The sequence below is a fragment of the Chiloscyllium plagiosum genome, chromosome 30, assembly GCF_004010195.1.
Source record: "Chiloscyllium plagiosum isolate BGI_BamShark_2017 chromosome 30, ASM401019v2, whole genome shotgun sequence".
Lineage (NCBI taxonomy): Eukaryota > Metazoa > Chordata > Chondrichthyes > Orectolobiformes > Hemiscylliidae > Chiloscyllium > Chiloscyllium plagiosum.
The window spans coordinates 36,230,839-36,247,974 of record NC_057739.1 but is presented as its reverse complement, the minus strand read 5'-3'; the positions used below and the strand labels follow the sequence as shown (position 1 = coordinate 36,247,974).

The window sequence follows — 17,136 nt, the reverse complement described above, 5'->3', positions numbered from 1 at the left end:
GAGCCAGCTAACACATATCAGAGTAATTTATAACAGCAAGTACTGTATTTTAATAACCTATATAGGTGCAAGAGTTAAAACTGACTTTTCTTGAACTTGCTTTCCTGCCCTTAGAAGTAATTTAACATTTCTATAATAAACCAATGTATCATCCACCATATAAGAATTGTTTCAAATCTGACTAACCTGGCCTGTGACTTATGAGGTCTGGGCCGTCAGGTCGGTGACTTGTGGGAGCTGGGCCCTCTCGACTGGAGGGGTCTGGGAATGTGGGACAAACTAGAAGATAAAATATGTTTATATTATTTTAATATTAACAATGTTGTCCTCTAACTGTACCTTACAAGCCTTAGTGCAATAAATTACTACATGGTAATCTTAAAAATTACTAATTCTGAAGATCTCAATATTTTCAGTTTGATTTTATAGAACAAGTAAAATGTTTTAAAACAAAGTGGTCACATGATGCAACTACTGCCATCACCCATATATTGCCTGGCTGAATTGAACATTTCCTTGTTAATCAAGTTTAAAATATTATTAATTGCATCACAAAAATAATTACTCTTGAGATAAGCCATTCAGTTCATTTTGGCTCTTTTGTCTACATGAAGTGTGAAAATCTTATCACAGCATAGAACTGCGTTTCAAAATGGTGGTGTTTTTGCTGAGGAAATAGTTTTGCCTTTAGTATTGTATAGAAAAATGCTCTATGTATTGATAATGCTTTGTATGAAAATAAAAGTTTTCCAATACTACATTTAAATTTGAAAAAAGGAAATTTAAATCTGAGTGCCTTACTCATCAATTGAAAATAAATTATCCAGATATTTTCCATGCCACTTACAATTTTGAATGCTTCAATAAGATTACCGTGCTGACATTCCCTTCTCCAGTCCTTCCTCACAACCGAGATTTGTAAACTCTAATGTTCTTATTTTTGATTTTCCTTGCACTACCACTGGGCCTCAATGAACAAAACTGGACAACGTATTCAAAATAACTTTGGACCAGAGGGAAGAAGGTGGTTAAAAAGACTGCTTAAAATAGTCATGGCACAGATATCAATCCAAGATAGTAGCTATTGCCAAGATGGAAAGCCATCCAAATGAACAATGTAGCTACTGTCCTATCATGTTTGGTATCTTCATGTCCTGCTCTCACTAACAAAGGTCCTGGAATGTCTCCTGCCAAACACAAGGTTTCCCACCCAGGAAGCAGCAATGCTTTTCCAACAAGCAGCTTTTTGTAATGGCTTTAACTACTCCCAGCTTGTCCTGACACTGTGCATATAGCAGCCTATCCAAAAAGGCCTGAAGACTGGAATTATCTTTGCTGACTTACAATCTGCTGCACTCTACAGGGATCATGACCTCATAAAGGGCGATATATTAAACTGACACAGCTCATCAGAGGATGAGAAAGAGTAGGAGCAAGGGGTGGAAAGATGCAGAACACAAATGTTCTAGTTACGAGGGGTGGGTGGGAGCTAGGACAGGACTTCAAAGTCTCAACAGGGTTTCATTAATGAATTGGATCCATTGTTTTTATTTTTTCAGATATGTTTTTAGAAGAGTCCTTTAAATCCAGGACAATGTGATCCTAAACTTATTTTCACCTGCCAGTTTAGCATTTCTGTTGAAGACAGTCCTGAATAGATCCTCTGTTACGAATAATAAATGATGCCGATCTGGCTAAGGTTTCACTGTCCTTTTCAATAAACCTTGCTACCTTCCACCAGCTCTTCCATCTTTTAGAAGTGTACACATCCAATATCAAATGTCCATTTTTACATTGGATTCAAAAAATGTGCATTTGCAGATAAGGTAATCCCTGCAGAAACACTCAATGCTCTGCCTGACAGAGAGGCCTCCAACTCTTCAGCCACATGTATGAAGTGCTACCATGTTGCCTCAGATGAAGTGGAGACAGCCTGCTCACCTATCTCTATTTGAATCAGAAATGCACAGTGTAGTCATCCTCATCATGGATATACTAGTAAGCACGTCCAGAGGATGCAGCCCTTGGCTTCAATCCAGTGACAGCTATGCATCAGGCCCTGCTGTAAAGGTAGTCTCTCTCTCTCTCTCTCTCTCTCTCTCTCTCTCATTCACTCAGACAAGCCAATTTAGTTGATGACTATGATGACAGCATCCCATTCTCATCCTTCTCGTGACCATCTTAGGCTAGTGTTCCAGGAGGAAGTAAGCAAGTACAAGTTGGGATGCAACCCCAAACATGGCTGCACCATCTTTCCACTAACAGTCTTTGGCGCAGAGTTTATGCATGTCAGTGCACTGCTCCTATAAACACATCCATTTGCTATACTTATAGTTCTCCATGAGATAAAAGTCAGAAAATACCCAGGCCAGGCCAGGCAATAGAGAGAAACAGAGTCAAAAGGTCACATTAATCATGGATCCTCAATCCTATTAGGTCCCTGGCCCCTACCAACCCACCCTCCGGCATCTTCCCTTGCTTGCCGCAAGAGGTGCAAAACCTTTGCTCAAATCTTCTTCCCTTACTTCCGTCCAAGGCCCCAAAGTATCTTTTCACATCCAGCAGAGATTCTCCTGCACATCCACCCACCTCTTCTACTGTGTCGGTTGCTCTTGAGGTGGTCTCCTCTACATCTGGGAGACAGGATGCCAATTCGTGAGCATTCCAGGGAATATCTCTGGGACACATGCACCAAACAACCCCACCGCCCTGTGGCTGACGACTTCAACTCCTCCCACTTCCCCCCCCACCCCACTCCACGAAGGACATGCAAGTCCTGAGCCTCCTCCTCCACCACCAAATCCAAGCCACCTGATGACTGGAGGAAGAATGCCTCATCTTCTACCCTGGGATCTTTCAACCACACGGCATCAACATCGATTTCACTAATTTCCAAATCTCCCCTTCCTCCACCTCATCCCAGATCCAACCCTCCAACTCGGCACCGCCCTCTTGACCTGTCCATTTTCCTTCCCACCTATCCGCTCCACCCTTCCCACCTGCAGACTACCTATTCCCTTCCCAGTTACCTTATCCCCCAGCCGCATGCCCCTCCACATTCCTGATGAAGAGTTTATGCCCGAAACGTCAACTCTCCTGCTCCTTGGATGCTGCCTGACCTGCTTTTCCAGTGCCACACTTTTCGACTTCTCTATTAGCTCACCAAAGAACTCAATTAAGTTAATCAAATACAATTTATACTTTTGGGAAATCTGTGCTGACTTTCTTTTATCCAAGGATCCATTTCCATTTATGCTTTAGTTTGATATGATTTTGGACTCCAGAAGGATATTTTACCTTATGTGGCAATATTTTGCTATCGTTCATAATATAGGAAACTAGGCATGAATATTACGACATTGAATAATTAAAGTTATTTATTACAGCTAACAATTTTATCTAAACATTACATTCCTCAGATACAACATCTGGGCTGGTGTTGAACCACTAAGTTACACATAGTAGCATGCCATACTTAAAGTGATTCTCCAGCATGTCATTTATAAGTATACTGATATACTGATCATCAAACATGAAACAACAGATCTGAAACCAAAGTCTAGAATACATTGTTAAAACTACATTATATTTCAGAAAGCACTGATTCTGTTTTGGTTTTAACTGGCTTCTAAGGTGAACACCCAACTTCACCTCAGTCAACTCCTTTAAAAAAAGTACGATAGAATAGGATGCAAATATTGGTTAAAATGAGTTTTGAAACCTAACTTACAGAGCCAAATGCAATTAATTGCACTTTTTTAGGTCTATGCTGTCTTGGGAACTAAACAAACAGAAGCAGGAAACACAAAAATTTGGAAAGGCTCAGCCCGTGCAAAGCTGCAGAGGGAGGGAAGGAAAAACGGCTATAGGAATGACACACAATACTATAAAACAGGAAGGAAGATCAAATTTCAGGTCCGCCTGAAACAATAACTTCATGACACTGAATCTTTCAGCACCAGCCTTGTACAACCTGTCCTTTTTTAAGAATGTTATTGACATTAGTACATATTTATCAGCACATTTAGAACTGCACAAATGATTGAAAAACTAACTCAAGGTTAGAATTGGGGCATGCATACAAAACTATTTGCACTTAACAGTTTGCTTAATTAAAAGTAGATATGAGCATTTATTGTAAACTATATTGTTATACATTGAGTTTTCATTTATTATCTTTAGCCATGGATGAATATTAAAGTTGCAAGACTAACGATAAGTATAGGTTCACTGAAATGATAATCACTATGCCAAACTAGCTACTATACAAGGTGATTTTTTTGAAGTTCATTTTAAAGTAGATAGCAATGCGATTAATATTTTGTCAATTAGTTGCAGGACAAGTCTTGAAATAATTGTTACATTATTTCCTCACGACACTCACTGAACATGCAAAGACAAAGATTATGGCAAACCTGCTAATTTGAACAGGAGGTTGGTGCCACAACAGTGCATTTGAACTGGAAGTGGTGCACCCTTGCTTCTGCCTCACAATTTGGTTAGCTATCCCCCTTATTAATTATGTATTCTCTACCACTTGCATGGCATGTCAGTGCTGTTGGCATTATTATTGTGCACAGAAACACACTGGAACCAGAGGCAGTGTGTTCTTTGCTGCTGCCTCTCGCTGTACAACTGATTGAAGGTAGTGGCCAGCAACAATATTGATGTGGAGGAGCTGGTGTTGGACTATGGTGAACAAAGTTAAAAATCACACAACTACCTGATGAAGGAGCAACGCTCCAAAAGCTAGTGCTTCCAAATAAACCTGTTGTGTTGTGTGATTTTAAATTCAATAATATTGTAAGTCCCACCATTGCACTTGGACAGGAAGTTTTTTTAAAATTTCAAAAATATACTAATCATAAAAATATCTTTATATGCATACATAGACACGGAGGTAGTTTGATTCTGTACAATAGCATATGAAGAAACAAAGACATTGGAATTACGCTCAATCCGGCAAACTAACTAAAAGTATTTCTTTCTTATGGGTGGAGGGGTCTGACAACCGAACAGACCTCCACTGTACTTTGGCTTAGGCCTTAGATGGTAGTCATTCCCCTCTGCACCTTGGCAGCAGCTGCCCCAGGCTTTAGTGCATTCTTCAGTTCGTAGTCCTTGACCTTGGAATGTGCCTGTCTGTAATAGTCAGGGTCAACTGCTTGGTCTGAAAGAGCAACAGGTTTTTGGCACACCAAAAAGTGTCTTCCACCGAATTGACGGTCATCCAGGCGCAGTCAATGTTTGTCTCTGTGCTCATCCCAGAGAACAGGGCAGAGTCCTGCATCATAGAGCTGCTTAATATGAACCTTACCAAAATCCACTGCATCTTTTGCCAGACTTCTTTTGCAAAGGCACATTACGGAAGGTGTGTGACAGTTTCTAACCCCCACAGCCACTTCAATGGCATGGCATTCATGTCTGGGCATACATGAAGGAATCACACAGGTAGTACCTTTCTCACCACCAGCCAAGCAATGTCTTGGTGCTTATTGGAAATTAGTGATGAGGTGTTCTGCCAAATGAATTTGACAGTCTGGTCAAAGAACAACCAGATAGAATCCACCCTCTCCATTTCCTATAGAGTCTTGCTAGATGCTGATCATTCCTGATGGAATTACGGTCAAAGGTGTTTTGCTTTGCAACTTTCTCCACAAAGGAGGTCCAAGATGGCAGTGGAGTAGGACGCTCCTGCCAGAGCTCCTCCGCTCCACCCGATCTTTTTCTTTCTTTTTTTCATTCTCCTCTCTCTCCATTAGCACCAGAGGTGAATACTTGAGCAGCAGCAGGTGCCAGCAGCAAATCCCTGGAGCTGCGAACCCTGCAACAATGCAAATAGCTAGCCCTGGTATAGCATGCCCCAGAACAGCATGTAGGCAGTGAGTCCCTGTTGGAGACTAGCAGAGGGGAGGCAGTCCTGGTCCTTACCTTGGAGCAGCTGAGCACCAGTACAGAGTGAACTGGGGCTTGGAACGGAGCAGGGACAGCTGGTGGACTGGGGTCAAGTTTAGGCAATCAGACCACGTGCAGAGGCCCTGCACTGAGCTGCTACACTAATGTCTATTTGAAATTTCCTACCTTACTGCAATGTCAACCCTTTAATTTTAAAGGATTATTTTTAAATTTATTTTTCAACTATAAGTAATGCAATCACTTTTATTTCTCTGCCAAATCCAAGAAGTGTACCTAGGTATTTGTACTGAAGATGTCACCGTAAGAAGGCAGACATTGTAAAGGCTTTTCACTGCACTTCTACAATGGAGTATACATGACAATAAAAAAAAGGATATCCGAGATCCATAATGGTCCAATTATTTGGAGTGTTCCACGGCAACGAGGCCAATCCCTTCCTTCACAACACCAGGGCCACGCAAAACCAGGTGACACTGACACTTTGTGTTTATGTACCAAGGGTCTATGTACAGCTTGAAGCAGCCACACACAAAGGGGCCCATGAGGATGACGGCAACATTGGGTACATTTTGTGCATGGTGTCCCTGTGGACACAGTCCATCTTAGACCTTCAGATGAAGTGGAAAGTGGCTTGGGTGACTGCAATGGTCCAGCTTCTGGGAACAGGCCAGACCTGTGCCATGTACAACAAAGTAGTTCACATCTGATGACCAAGTTTTTATCCACTATGGAGAGGAAGCGGTGCTCCCAAAAGTGCAGGTTCTGTTTTATCTTGGCGATATGCTCCTCCCAAGTTTTTGCGCATAGGCCAGCCACTCTGAACCATATTCCCAGCACCCTCAAGTAACCTGTCCTGATGGTGAAGGGGACAAAAGATCAGCCTAAAGAACACGGCCTTGCTCTTGCCTCGATTTATCTTGGCTCTCAAGGTCAGTTCAAACTGATGAGTCATGAGTCTGTGCACTGACAGCGGATCAGATCAGAAAAAGGTGACATCATCCACTTACAGGGAGGCTTTGATCTGCAAGCCTCCGCTGCCTGGAATAGTCACCTCTTTCAGGCTTGCATCCTTCCTGATGGACTCAGCAAAAGGCTCTACATAACACACAAACAAGGCAGGAGAGAGTGAGCAGCTCTGCCTGACTCTGGATCCAATCAGGAAACTTTCTGTTTCCTACCTAATAATTGAGACTGCATTACTGAAGTTGGTGTAGAGCAGTTGGATCCAATTACGGATTCCCTCCCCAAAGCCCATCCCACACATATGCATGCAATATCCTGTCAAACGCCTCCTGATCCAGGCTGAGGAGGGCCCTGTCCTGCACATAGGCAATCATATTCCTAAGGAGAGCAAAGCTCTTTGAGATCGTCCTGACCTGTGCAGCACAAGTTGGTCAGGGTGAATCACTGATCCCACAGCAGACTTGACCAGATTAGCAATGACCGCAGATAGGATTTTGTAATTAGCATTCAGCAGTGAAAATGGTCACCAATTTCTAATTCCCTCCCTCTCCCACTTCCACTTGTAGATGAGGGTAACGATAAGTTTCCTGATGGGTTTGCACATGCTATCTGCCAAAAGCATATTATTGTATCCTCCAGCGGGTCCTGGGCAATCAGTTGGTACCATTGATGAAAACATTGTACTCCCAGACTATACTGTGACTGGAACCAGTCATATTGCAGCCCTTGATATTGCTTCTCCTTCACTATCCCACTGACTGTCTCATTTTTTTTTAAAAACAGCTCCCTCCCCCATTGTTTCGTCCACAGCTCACTAGAACCAAAAGTAGTGTGCCCTTTTGCTGCCTCTCACCCTACCATTAGACTGCTAGGGCAAACCCTTGCCACTGTCTCACTGGCCTCTCCTCTCACTGTTGTCCATCCTCCTCACTGCTCCTCTCGCTGCTCTCCTCTCCACGTTACTGGCCTCACCCCTTGCTGTCGCTAACACTATCGGCCCACCACTGCACTCAGGGAGTGGTACAGTGAGTAACGTGCTTTGTATTATGTATGTAATTGGAGCGCTGCCCTTTAAGAAAGCAGGACTGGTAACTCAGAGTGGCAGAGATTGAATACAGTCTAGAACCAGCTGTGAGGTGAGCATTGTTAATAAAGTGTTCCTGTTCAGATTTATCATTTGTCTACCTGGTTGCAAAGGAAGCACCAACATAATATCTGGCAACGAGAGTGGGATCTGGCCCACAAACTATGTGCACAGCTTTTCTTTTGACCAGAGATGTTGCCTAGACTTCACACACGGCATAAGTGAGGAGATAATGTTGAGGGAAGTGGTCATGATGAGATTCGGACCACAGTCCATGCCAGGAAAGAAATACTCACTGGTGAGCGGACGAAGAGAAGCAATCGTGCAGAGACTCAGGCCAATAGCTGAAGACGACAGTATGCACTGGGGCTATTGAATTTGTTGCAGTTGCAGGGGTACCTCAGACTGTGGGTGACATGAGTGAGGAATGGTACACTAGCAAAGCTGGCGAGGGAGCAGCTGATGTGGACAGCGTTCACCAAGAGGACTCAGGCTATAAACGGCTACTCGACTCAAATGGCGGGAAAACAAAATGGCAGTCCCATTTGAAGCAATTAATTCGTTTGATAAAAGTGTCTTCATACACAGAATACTTTAATTTGTTCTTAAAGGTGGACAAAGTAGTCAAGAACATCTTGACACCAGTTTTCCTATTTACCATCAGAAGCAAGACCTTTGCAGTTCTCAGGAATTATTTCACAAACAAGCCACTGATGATAGCGATTATTTCCATTTTTACAAATGAGGACAGCATACAGCACAAAAGAAAGTCCATTGTGCCTGCCTCAAAGAGGTTAGCGAACATTGCGAATTCAGAAGGTTCCTCCAAGATGCCTGCAGGACCATATGGTTTGTGGCCTTTGACATTAAGCCATCCAGCAGAAGATACTACCAAGGAGAGACCTGGATTTCATGGCAGCTTTTGAAATCACACCCTCGATGGAGTTGGCTGCCAGTGAAGCAACCCTGTTGGTTGACAATGCCTAGATGCATCAAGTAGTGGAATCTCGGCAAAGAGCAGTACCAACCATACCATGCTGTCGATGTGGGAAGTCTGGCTACAAGGAGTCAATGTGCTATATTTGAGAAGCCCAGTGCTGCAGATGTAAACGAGTGGGTCACACTGCCAGAAATTGTCAGGTATAACCAAATAAGGAGAGTTAGAAAGAAACAAACCTGAGAACAAGGCATATAGTTCAAGCTGCCAGCCTGGTAGACAGAGAGTCAGCTGGGTCTGTAGGAGACGGCCCAGAGGTTCAGTTAAATATACTACTGCTATGAGGTGAAAGTGATTGTTTTTGGGTTCTTCCCAAAATAGAGGGGAAGACAGTAAAACTGAAAATGGATACGGATGCAGCGGTGTCCCCAATTCATGAATCAGTCTATAGGATGAAATGGAGGGCACTACCATGGAAGCCTACCGAGATTATACTACAGACAAACGCAGAACAAGTGATGTCACTGAAGGGCTATGTACTGCTGAAAGTACAGTTAAGGGACCAGTGTGTAGAATTGCCACTTTACATGGTAAAAGGTGAACAATGTGTTATTCGGACACTCTGGTTATAAAACTGGGTATGCTTAATAGGCTGGCAGACTCAAACATGAGTTTGCAAGAGATGCTAAAATAGTACAAATATGTCTTCAAAGGAACTCTGGGGGAAATAAAATGAGTCAAAATTAAATTACAGCTGAAACTAGAGGCTCAGGAATCTGAAACAGCATCTGGTACCATACTCCATCCAGCTTAGAGTGGAGGCAGTGCTTGAACATGTGGTGAATCTGGGAGATGTTGGAACCAGTAACCATTGGTGAACGGATCATTCCCATTACTCTGGTATTAAAAACAAATGGCACGGTGAGGATTTGTGGTGGCTTGAAGGTCACAGTCAACTCAGTTGAGTGTGGACCACTATCCCTTTTGACTCATAGAAGACCTATTCATTAAACTGGCAGGGGGACAAGAAATTTTCAAATATGGATCTGTCACAGGCCTACCTACATGAGGGAGTTTCAGCTGCTGCTGATGATAGTGACATACAAGTGACATTTCTGCTACAAGTGACCTCTTTAAGACATCACATCAGCAATGTTCCAGAGGAATACCCTGCATTATTCGGCCATGGATCAAATATTAAGTGGGTTGCCAGGAGTTCAGTGCTGTCTGAACAATATTTTGATTACTGGATCCTCAGAAGAGCAGCATTTGAAAAACTTAGCAGGAACCCAAAAAAGATTGCAGGATCATGGCCTACAAGCAAGCAATAGAGAAATGTGAATGTTATTAAAGACTCCTTAGAGTTCTCGGTCTATGTAATCGATGCGGAGGGAGTACACAAAGCAACCAGAAGATGGACGCTATCACGAAGGCCCCTAGACTAGAGAATGCGACTTGACTTGAACTGGCATTGTTCTTGGAAATTGTAAATTACTATGCAAGTTCAGGTCTGATCTGGCAACTGTGCTAAAATCCCTGCATCAGTTTCTGGGAAAAGGATACCTGTAGAAATGGACCCAGGAATGTGAGATAGCTTAGAATGAAGTGGTGAAGCAAGCCTTACAAAGATTGGAAGTGTTAACGCATGTCGACCCAAAGTTGACAATACAGTTAGCATGTGACGCCTCTATGAGGGTGGCATAGGCATTGTTATTGTCGAACATTTTGCTGAATAGAGGGGAAAGGCCCATTGCGTTTGCACTGAGGTCACTAACGAAGACATAGAACATAGAACATTACAGCGCAGAACAGGCCCTTTGGCTCTCGATGTTGCGCCGACCTGTAAACTAATGTGGCTGAGTTAACTACATTGGCAGGTAGGGCATTCCACGCCCTTACCACTCTCTGAGTGAAGAACCTGCCTCTGAAATCTGTCTTAAATCTATCACCCCTCAATTTATACTTATGCCCCCTCGTACAACCTGACATCATCATCCTAGGAAAAAGACTTTCACTGTCTACCCTACCTAATCCTCTGATCATCTTTTATGTCTCTATCAAATCCCCTCTTAGCCTTCTTCTTTCCAATGAGTACAGACCAAGTCTCTCAGCCTTTTCTCATAAGAACTTCCCTCCAGACCAGGCAACATCCTGGTAAATCTCCTCTGCACCTTTTCCATGCTTCCACATTCTTCCTGTAATGGGGTGACCAGAACTGTACACAGTATTTCAAGTGTGGCTGCACTAGCATTTTGTATAGTTGCAGCATGACATTGTGGTTCTGGAACTCAATCCTTCTACCAATGAAACCTAACACACCGTATGTCTTCTTATCAGCACTATCAACCAGGGTGGCAACTTTCAGGGATCTATGTACATGGACTCCAAGATCCCTCTGCCCATCAACACTACCAAGAATCTTTCCATTGACCCAGTACTCTGTCTTCCTGTTATTCTTCCCAAAGTGAATCACTTCATATTTAGCTGCATTGAATGCCATTTGCCGCCTCAGCCCAATTCTACAATTTATCTAAGTCCCCCCGCAACCTGCAACATTCTTCCACACTGTCCAGTACTCTGCAAACTTACTAACCCATTCACCTATGCCCGCATCTAAGTCATTTATAAAAATGACAAACAGCAGTGGTCCCAAAACAGATCCCTGTGGCACACCACTAGCAAGCGGACTCCATGCTGAATATTTTCCATCAACCACCACTCGCTGCCTTCTTTCAGAAAGCAGTTTCCAATCCAAACAGCTAAATCACCCTCAATACCATGCCTCTGCATTTTCTCCAACAGCCTACCCTGTGGAACCTTATCAAAGGCTTACTGAAGTTCATGTACACCATGTCAACTGCTCTACGCTCATCTACATGCTTGGTCACTTTCTCAAAAAACTCAATGAGGTTTGTGACACATGACCTGCCCTTGACGAAACCGTGTTGACTATCTGAAATAAAATTGTTGCTTGCTAGATGATTATAAATTCTATCTCTTGTAATCCTTTTCAAAACTTTTCCTACAACAGATGCAAGGCTCACTGGTCTATAATTACTTGGGTCATCTCTCCTGCCCTTCTTGAACAAGGGCACAACATTTGCAATCCTCCAGTCCTGCGGTACTAAACCTGTAGACAATTACGACTCGAATATCAAAGCCAAAGGCTCCGCTATCTCCTCCCTAGCTTCCCAGAGAATCTTCGGATAAATCCCATCCCGCCCAAGGGGCATTGTCTACTTTCACTCCTTCTAGAATTCATAGCACCTCTTTGTAACTAACCTCGATCCTTTCTAGTCTAATAATTCATATCTCATTCTTCTCCTCTACAATACTCTCTTTTTCCTGAGTGAAAACCGATGAGAAATGTTCATTTAGCAACTCTCCGATCTCCACAGGGCCCTCACTCAACTTCCCACTTCTGTCTTTGACTTGCCCTATTCCTACCCTAGTCATCCTTTTATTCTTCACATACCTATAGAAAGCTTTAGGGTTCTCCTTTATTCTACCTACTAAAAACTGCTTATGTCCTCTCTTTGGTCTTCTTAACTCTCTTTTTAAATCATTCCCAGCTAATCTGTAACTTTCCATCGCTTCATCTGAACCATCTTGTCTCATCAACACATAAGCCTCCTTCTTCCGCTTAACAAGAGATGCAATTTCTGTAGTAAACCACGGTTCCCTTACCTTATCACTTCCTCCCTGTCTGACAGGGACATACCTATCAAGGACATGCAATGTCTGTTCCTTAAACCAGCTCCACACTTCCATTGTCCCCATTCCCTGCATTTTGATAACCCATTCTCTGCATCCTAATTCTTGCCTAATCACGTTATAATTGCCCTTGCCCCATCAATAACTCTTGACCTGTGGTATGTACCTATCCCTTTCCATCGCTAAACTAAATGTAACTGAATTATGGTCACTCTCTCCAAAGTGCTCACCCACAACTAAATCAAACACCTGGCCTGGTTCATTACCAAGCACCAAATCCAGTGTGGCCTCCCCGCTTGTTGGACCCTCGACATACTGTGTCAGGAAACCCTCCTGTACACTTTGGACAAAAACTGATCCATCCGATGTACTAGAGTTATAGCATTTCTAGTCAATGTTGGGGAAGTTAAAATCCCCCATAATGACTATCCTGTTCCTTTCACTCCTACCCAGAATCATTTTGCCAATCCTCTCCTCCACATCCCTGGAACTCTGCGGAAGCCTATAAAAAACTCCAAGCAGTGTGACCTCTCCTCTCCTGTTTCTAACCTCAGCCCATACTACCTCAGTAGACAAGTCCTCGTCAAAAGTTCTTTCAGCCACCTTGACTATCCTTGACTAACAAGGCCACACCTCCCCCTCTTTTACCACTTTGCCTGTTCTTAATGAATGATCTGAACCCTGGGACCTGCAACATCCGTTCCTAACCCTGCTCTATCCATGTCTCTGAAATGGCCACAACATCAACGTCCCAGGTACTTGTCCATGCTGCAGGCTCACCTACCTTATTTTGGATACTTCTGGCGTTGAAGTAGACACACTTCAAACCAACTTGCTGTCTACCAGCACATTCCTGTGACCATGAAATCCTGTCCCTGGCCTCCCTACTCTCATCCTCCTGTGCACTGCAACTACACTTCAGGTTCCCATCCCCCATTTAGCTAGTTTAAACCCACCCGAATTGCACCAGCAATTTCCCACCCAGGATAGTCATACCCATCTGGTTCAAGTGAAGACCATCCTGTTTGTCCCCAATGACTAACACTCTGCGCCTTTCCCTCCTTCCCTTCTATGCATCAGGACAGGCTCTATGCCAGAAACCTAGACCGCACTGCATACCCCTGGTAAGTTGTCCCCCTCAACAGGACCCAAAACGGTATACATATTTTTCAGGGGAATGACCACAGAGGATCCCTCCACTGACTGTTTGAAGGGGAAAAAACAGTCACCCAGCTTTCATCGTGCCTAGGAGTAACTGCTTCCCTTAAATTCTTATCTATCACAGCCTCTGCCTCCCAAATTATCCGAAGTTCATTCAGCTCCCGCTCCAGTTCCCTAACGTGGTCTTGGAGGAGTGACAATTGGGTGCGCTTCCTGCAGATGTACTTGATGGGACACTACTGGCATCCCTCACGTCAAACATTATGCAGGAGAAACATTTCTCTCCCTGCACTGTCATCCCTGCTAGTCCCCTTATCAGAAAGTAAGAAAGAAGAGAAGCTTACCTGATGTGTCCCTGGTGTTTAAGGTTAATGAGAATTATGTTTAAGAATTATGCTCAAGTCAAAAAAGAAGGATTGAGCACTGCATTCAACATTAAAAAGTTCACTCAATTCCTTTATGGCAGGCACTTCACGTTACTGACTGACCATCAACCTCAAACCTCCAGTTTTGGCCCATAAACAGATGTACTGTCAATAGCGGTAGCACACATGCAGAGATGGGTACTTCTTCTGTCAGCCTACTCATATGAGATCAAATACTGACAGGCAGAGAAGCACAGCAATGCAGATATCCTGTCAAGGCTGCTACAATTGGCAAATACATTCCCAACAGGAATTTGAAAATGATGTACTTTTCCTAGGATACAAAAGGTGCCGGTGTCAGCTAATCAGATGCAGAACGCTACGTGGAACAACCTGATTTTGAGCCGAGTGGTAGACTTAGTCTCGAGAGAGAGGACCAGTCAAGGAAACCTCCCAGAATTACGCTCTTACATCCAGAAGTTGGGAGTTAATGTGGGGAATAAGAATTATTATTCCTCCCCCTTTAAGAGTCAGTGTGCTGGAACAAGTGCACTCAGGGCATCTTGGCATGGTACGAATAAAGGTGAAAGCCAGAAGCTATTTTTAGCAGCCAAATGTGGACTACTAGGCTGAAGAGAAAGCGGGATCACGTGAATCTTGTGCATTAGTAAGAAAGACTGCCATTAATCTCTCCTTCACCCATGGGAATGGTCTCAAACACTGTCAGTAAATTCACGTCAATTTCATCGTACCGGTAGAGGAAAGAGACTACTAGTGGTCATGGATAGCCCCTGAGGTGATAGTAATGAAGTTGGTATCAACGGAAGCAACATCAGACTGGATTAAATATTTGGAATAGTTCTTCAGGACATGGAGCTGGTCCAGATAAGACCAGTGGTCTTGACAGAGTATGTGTCTCTGAGCCAGGGTTGGCCATACCCAGGGAGGAGACAACAGTAGCATCAGAGGGCAACAACCGCCAGAGAGGGATGTGTCTGCAGACTCTTTCCTTTGCTATCAGTCTTCAATGTCTCCCTAATCAAAAGCCTTGCTGAAGTTCAAGTAGTCTAAATCTTTGCACTCATCTACACATATGATCACCTCCATAAGAAATTCAATCAAGTTGGTCAGACATGACGTCCCCTTAACAAAAGCATGCTAACTGTTCATAATTAATCCTTGCCTCTCAAATGAAAATTAATTATGTCCCTCAGAATTGCTTCTAATAGCTTCCCATCACCAAGTTTAGATTGAACTGGCTTGTAATTTCTTGGTTTATCTCTTGCTCACTTCTTGAATAACAGTACCATACTGACTGTCCGCCATTCCTTCAGGAGCTCTCCTGTGGCTAGAGAGGAATTGAAATGTTTGCAAGTAACCCTGTTATTTCCTTCCTCACCTCACTCAACAACCTGGCATACATTTCAATTGGCTCAGAAGATTCATCTACCTGCCAGACCATTAAATCTCCCCCCGTCAATGTGATTTTCTTTAATTGTATCACAGATGTTCTCCCTAACTTCTTCACCCATATTGTCTCTCTCACTAATGAGCATCGAACCAAAGGTATTCATTTGGTACACAACCTACATTCTCTGGCTCCATTCACTATCCTGTGGTCCTAATGTGCCCTACTCTTTCCTTCATTATCCTTTCGCCCTTTATGTAACTGTAAAACAAATTAGGATTTTTCTTAAATTTTGCCTGCCAATAGCCTTTCATATTCCCTTTTAAATTGCCTTTTTAAATTACCTCTTGCACATTCTATACTCCTCTCAGGCTTCTGCTGTTTTGACCCAGTGATATCTGCCATAAGGATGACTTTTTCTTTTAATCCAACGCTGTATAACCCTTGATATCCAGGGTTCAGTGGATTTGACGGTCCCACCTTTTTTTTATATTGAAACATGTTGGCTCAGTACTCTGCATATTTTCTTCAATGGTCTAAGCCAAATTTACTTGAAAAATAGCTGCTCTGAGTCCACTCTGGCCAAATCATATCTTACCTTTTTAAAAATCAGCCATCACACAAGTTGAGAACTTTGATTTCAGGCCCATCTTATCCTTTTCCATAACAATGTTGAATCCAACAGAGTCATAATTGCTGCCTGCAAAATGTTCACCCATTGATAATTTTAGGTAACAAAACTGGGCAAGTGGTTGAAATAAGTCCAGGACCATCCCTAATCTCGTACTGCCTTAAAAGGGTATCCTGGATGAAACTTTGAATTCTGCTCCCTTCAAACCTTTCACAGAATGATTATTCCAGTTAATGTTGGGGAAGTTGAAATCATTTATTATCATGAGCAAATTACTTTACAATTCTCTGAAATTTGTCTTCGATTTCTCTGAAATTTGCTTTAGATTTCTCAGAAATCTGTTCTTCTATTCCTCATGTTAAAGGGTGTGACCTCTGCAATTGCAGGTACAACATATCAGGCTGAAAAATGAACAAATTATGTTTGGCACAAACATTTCTTAGATAAATCATGAATGACAGTTGGTAATTTGCATTTTATAATCACAAACACCGAGTTAATAAACTATGAAAACTATGGACATATTTGTTTAATGCATTTTTCCAATTTCCACCCTTGATTATTACATAAAGTTTCCTCTATTATGGTTAAATAAGGTAAAATCTATTCATAAACCAGACAATAGAAAATCTGGTAGTGACTTTAAGAAAAATATTGAGGAGATATTTGAGAAGATATTTCCAGAGCAAGAAAATTATTTGAATTGCAAGTTCACATTAATATGAATAATAATAATTATTATTATTAACAATTCATATTAATTCATATCAATTTCACCATGGAGCACAGAAGCTTTAACCTCTGTGTTGCTGGACAGAATTGCATCAGGCCGTCTTACATTATTAAACTAAACTAATGACCTTGCTTTCTACAGACCGCACTCCCTTGATTCTTTTGACTGATCTCGAAACCAAGAGGCCCCTTTGGAGGGGTCCACATCCTAATAATAATAATAAT

General features: G+C 42.6%; 1 protein-coding gene across 5 annotated transcripts in view; it reads right to left on the bottom strand.

Annotated features, from left to right (window-relative positions):
- LOC122564914 (endoglin-like) overlaps positions 1-17,136 on the bottom strand; it is a 133,958-nt gene that overhangs the window by 20,244 nt on the left and 96,578 nt on the right. For 3 of the 5 annotated variants that reach the window (XM_043720381.1, XM_043720379.1, XM_043720380.1), the window contains exon 16: positions 187-279. The exons of 1 other annotated variant lie outside the window; for it this stretch is intronic. In XM_043720381.1, the coding sequence (XP_043576316.1) occupies positions 187-279 (93 nt within the window). Of the gene's footprint in view, positions 1-186; positions 280-16,407; positions 16,581-17,136 lie in introns of those variants that run through there. One more of the 5 variants, XM_043720383.1, reaches the window with a different exon arrangement.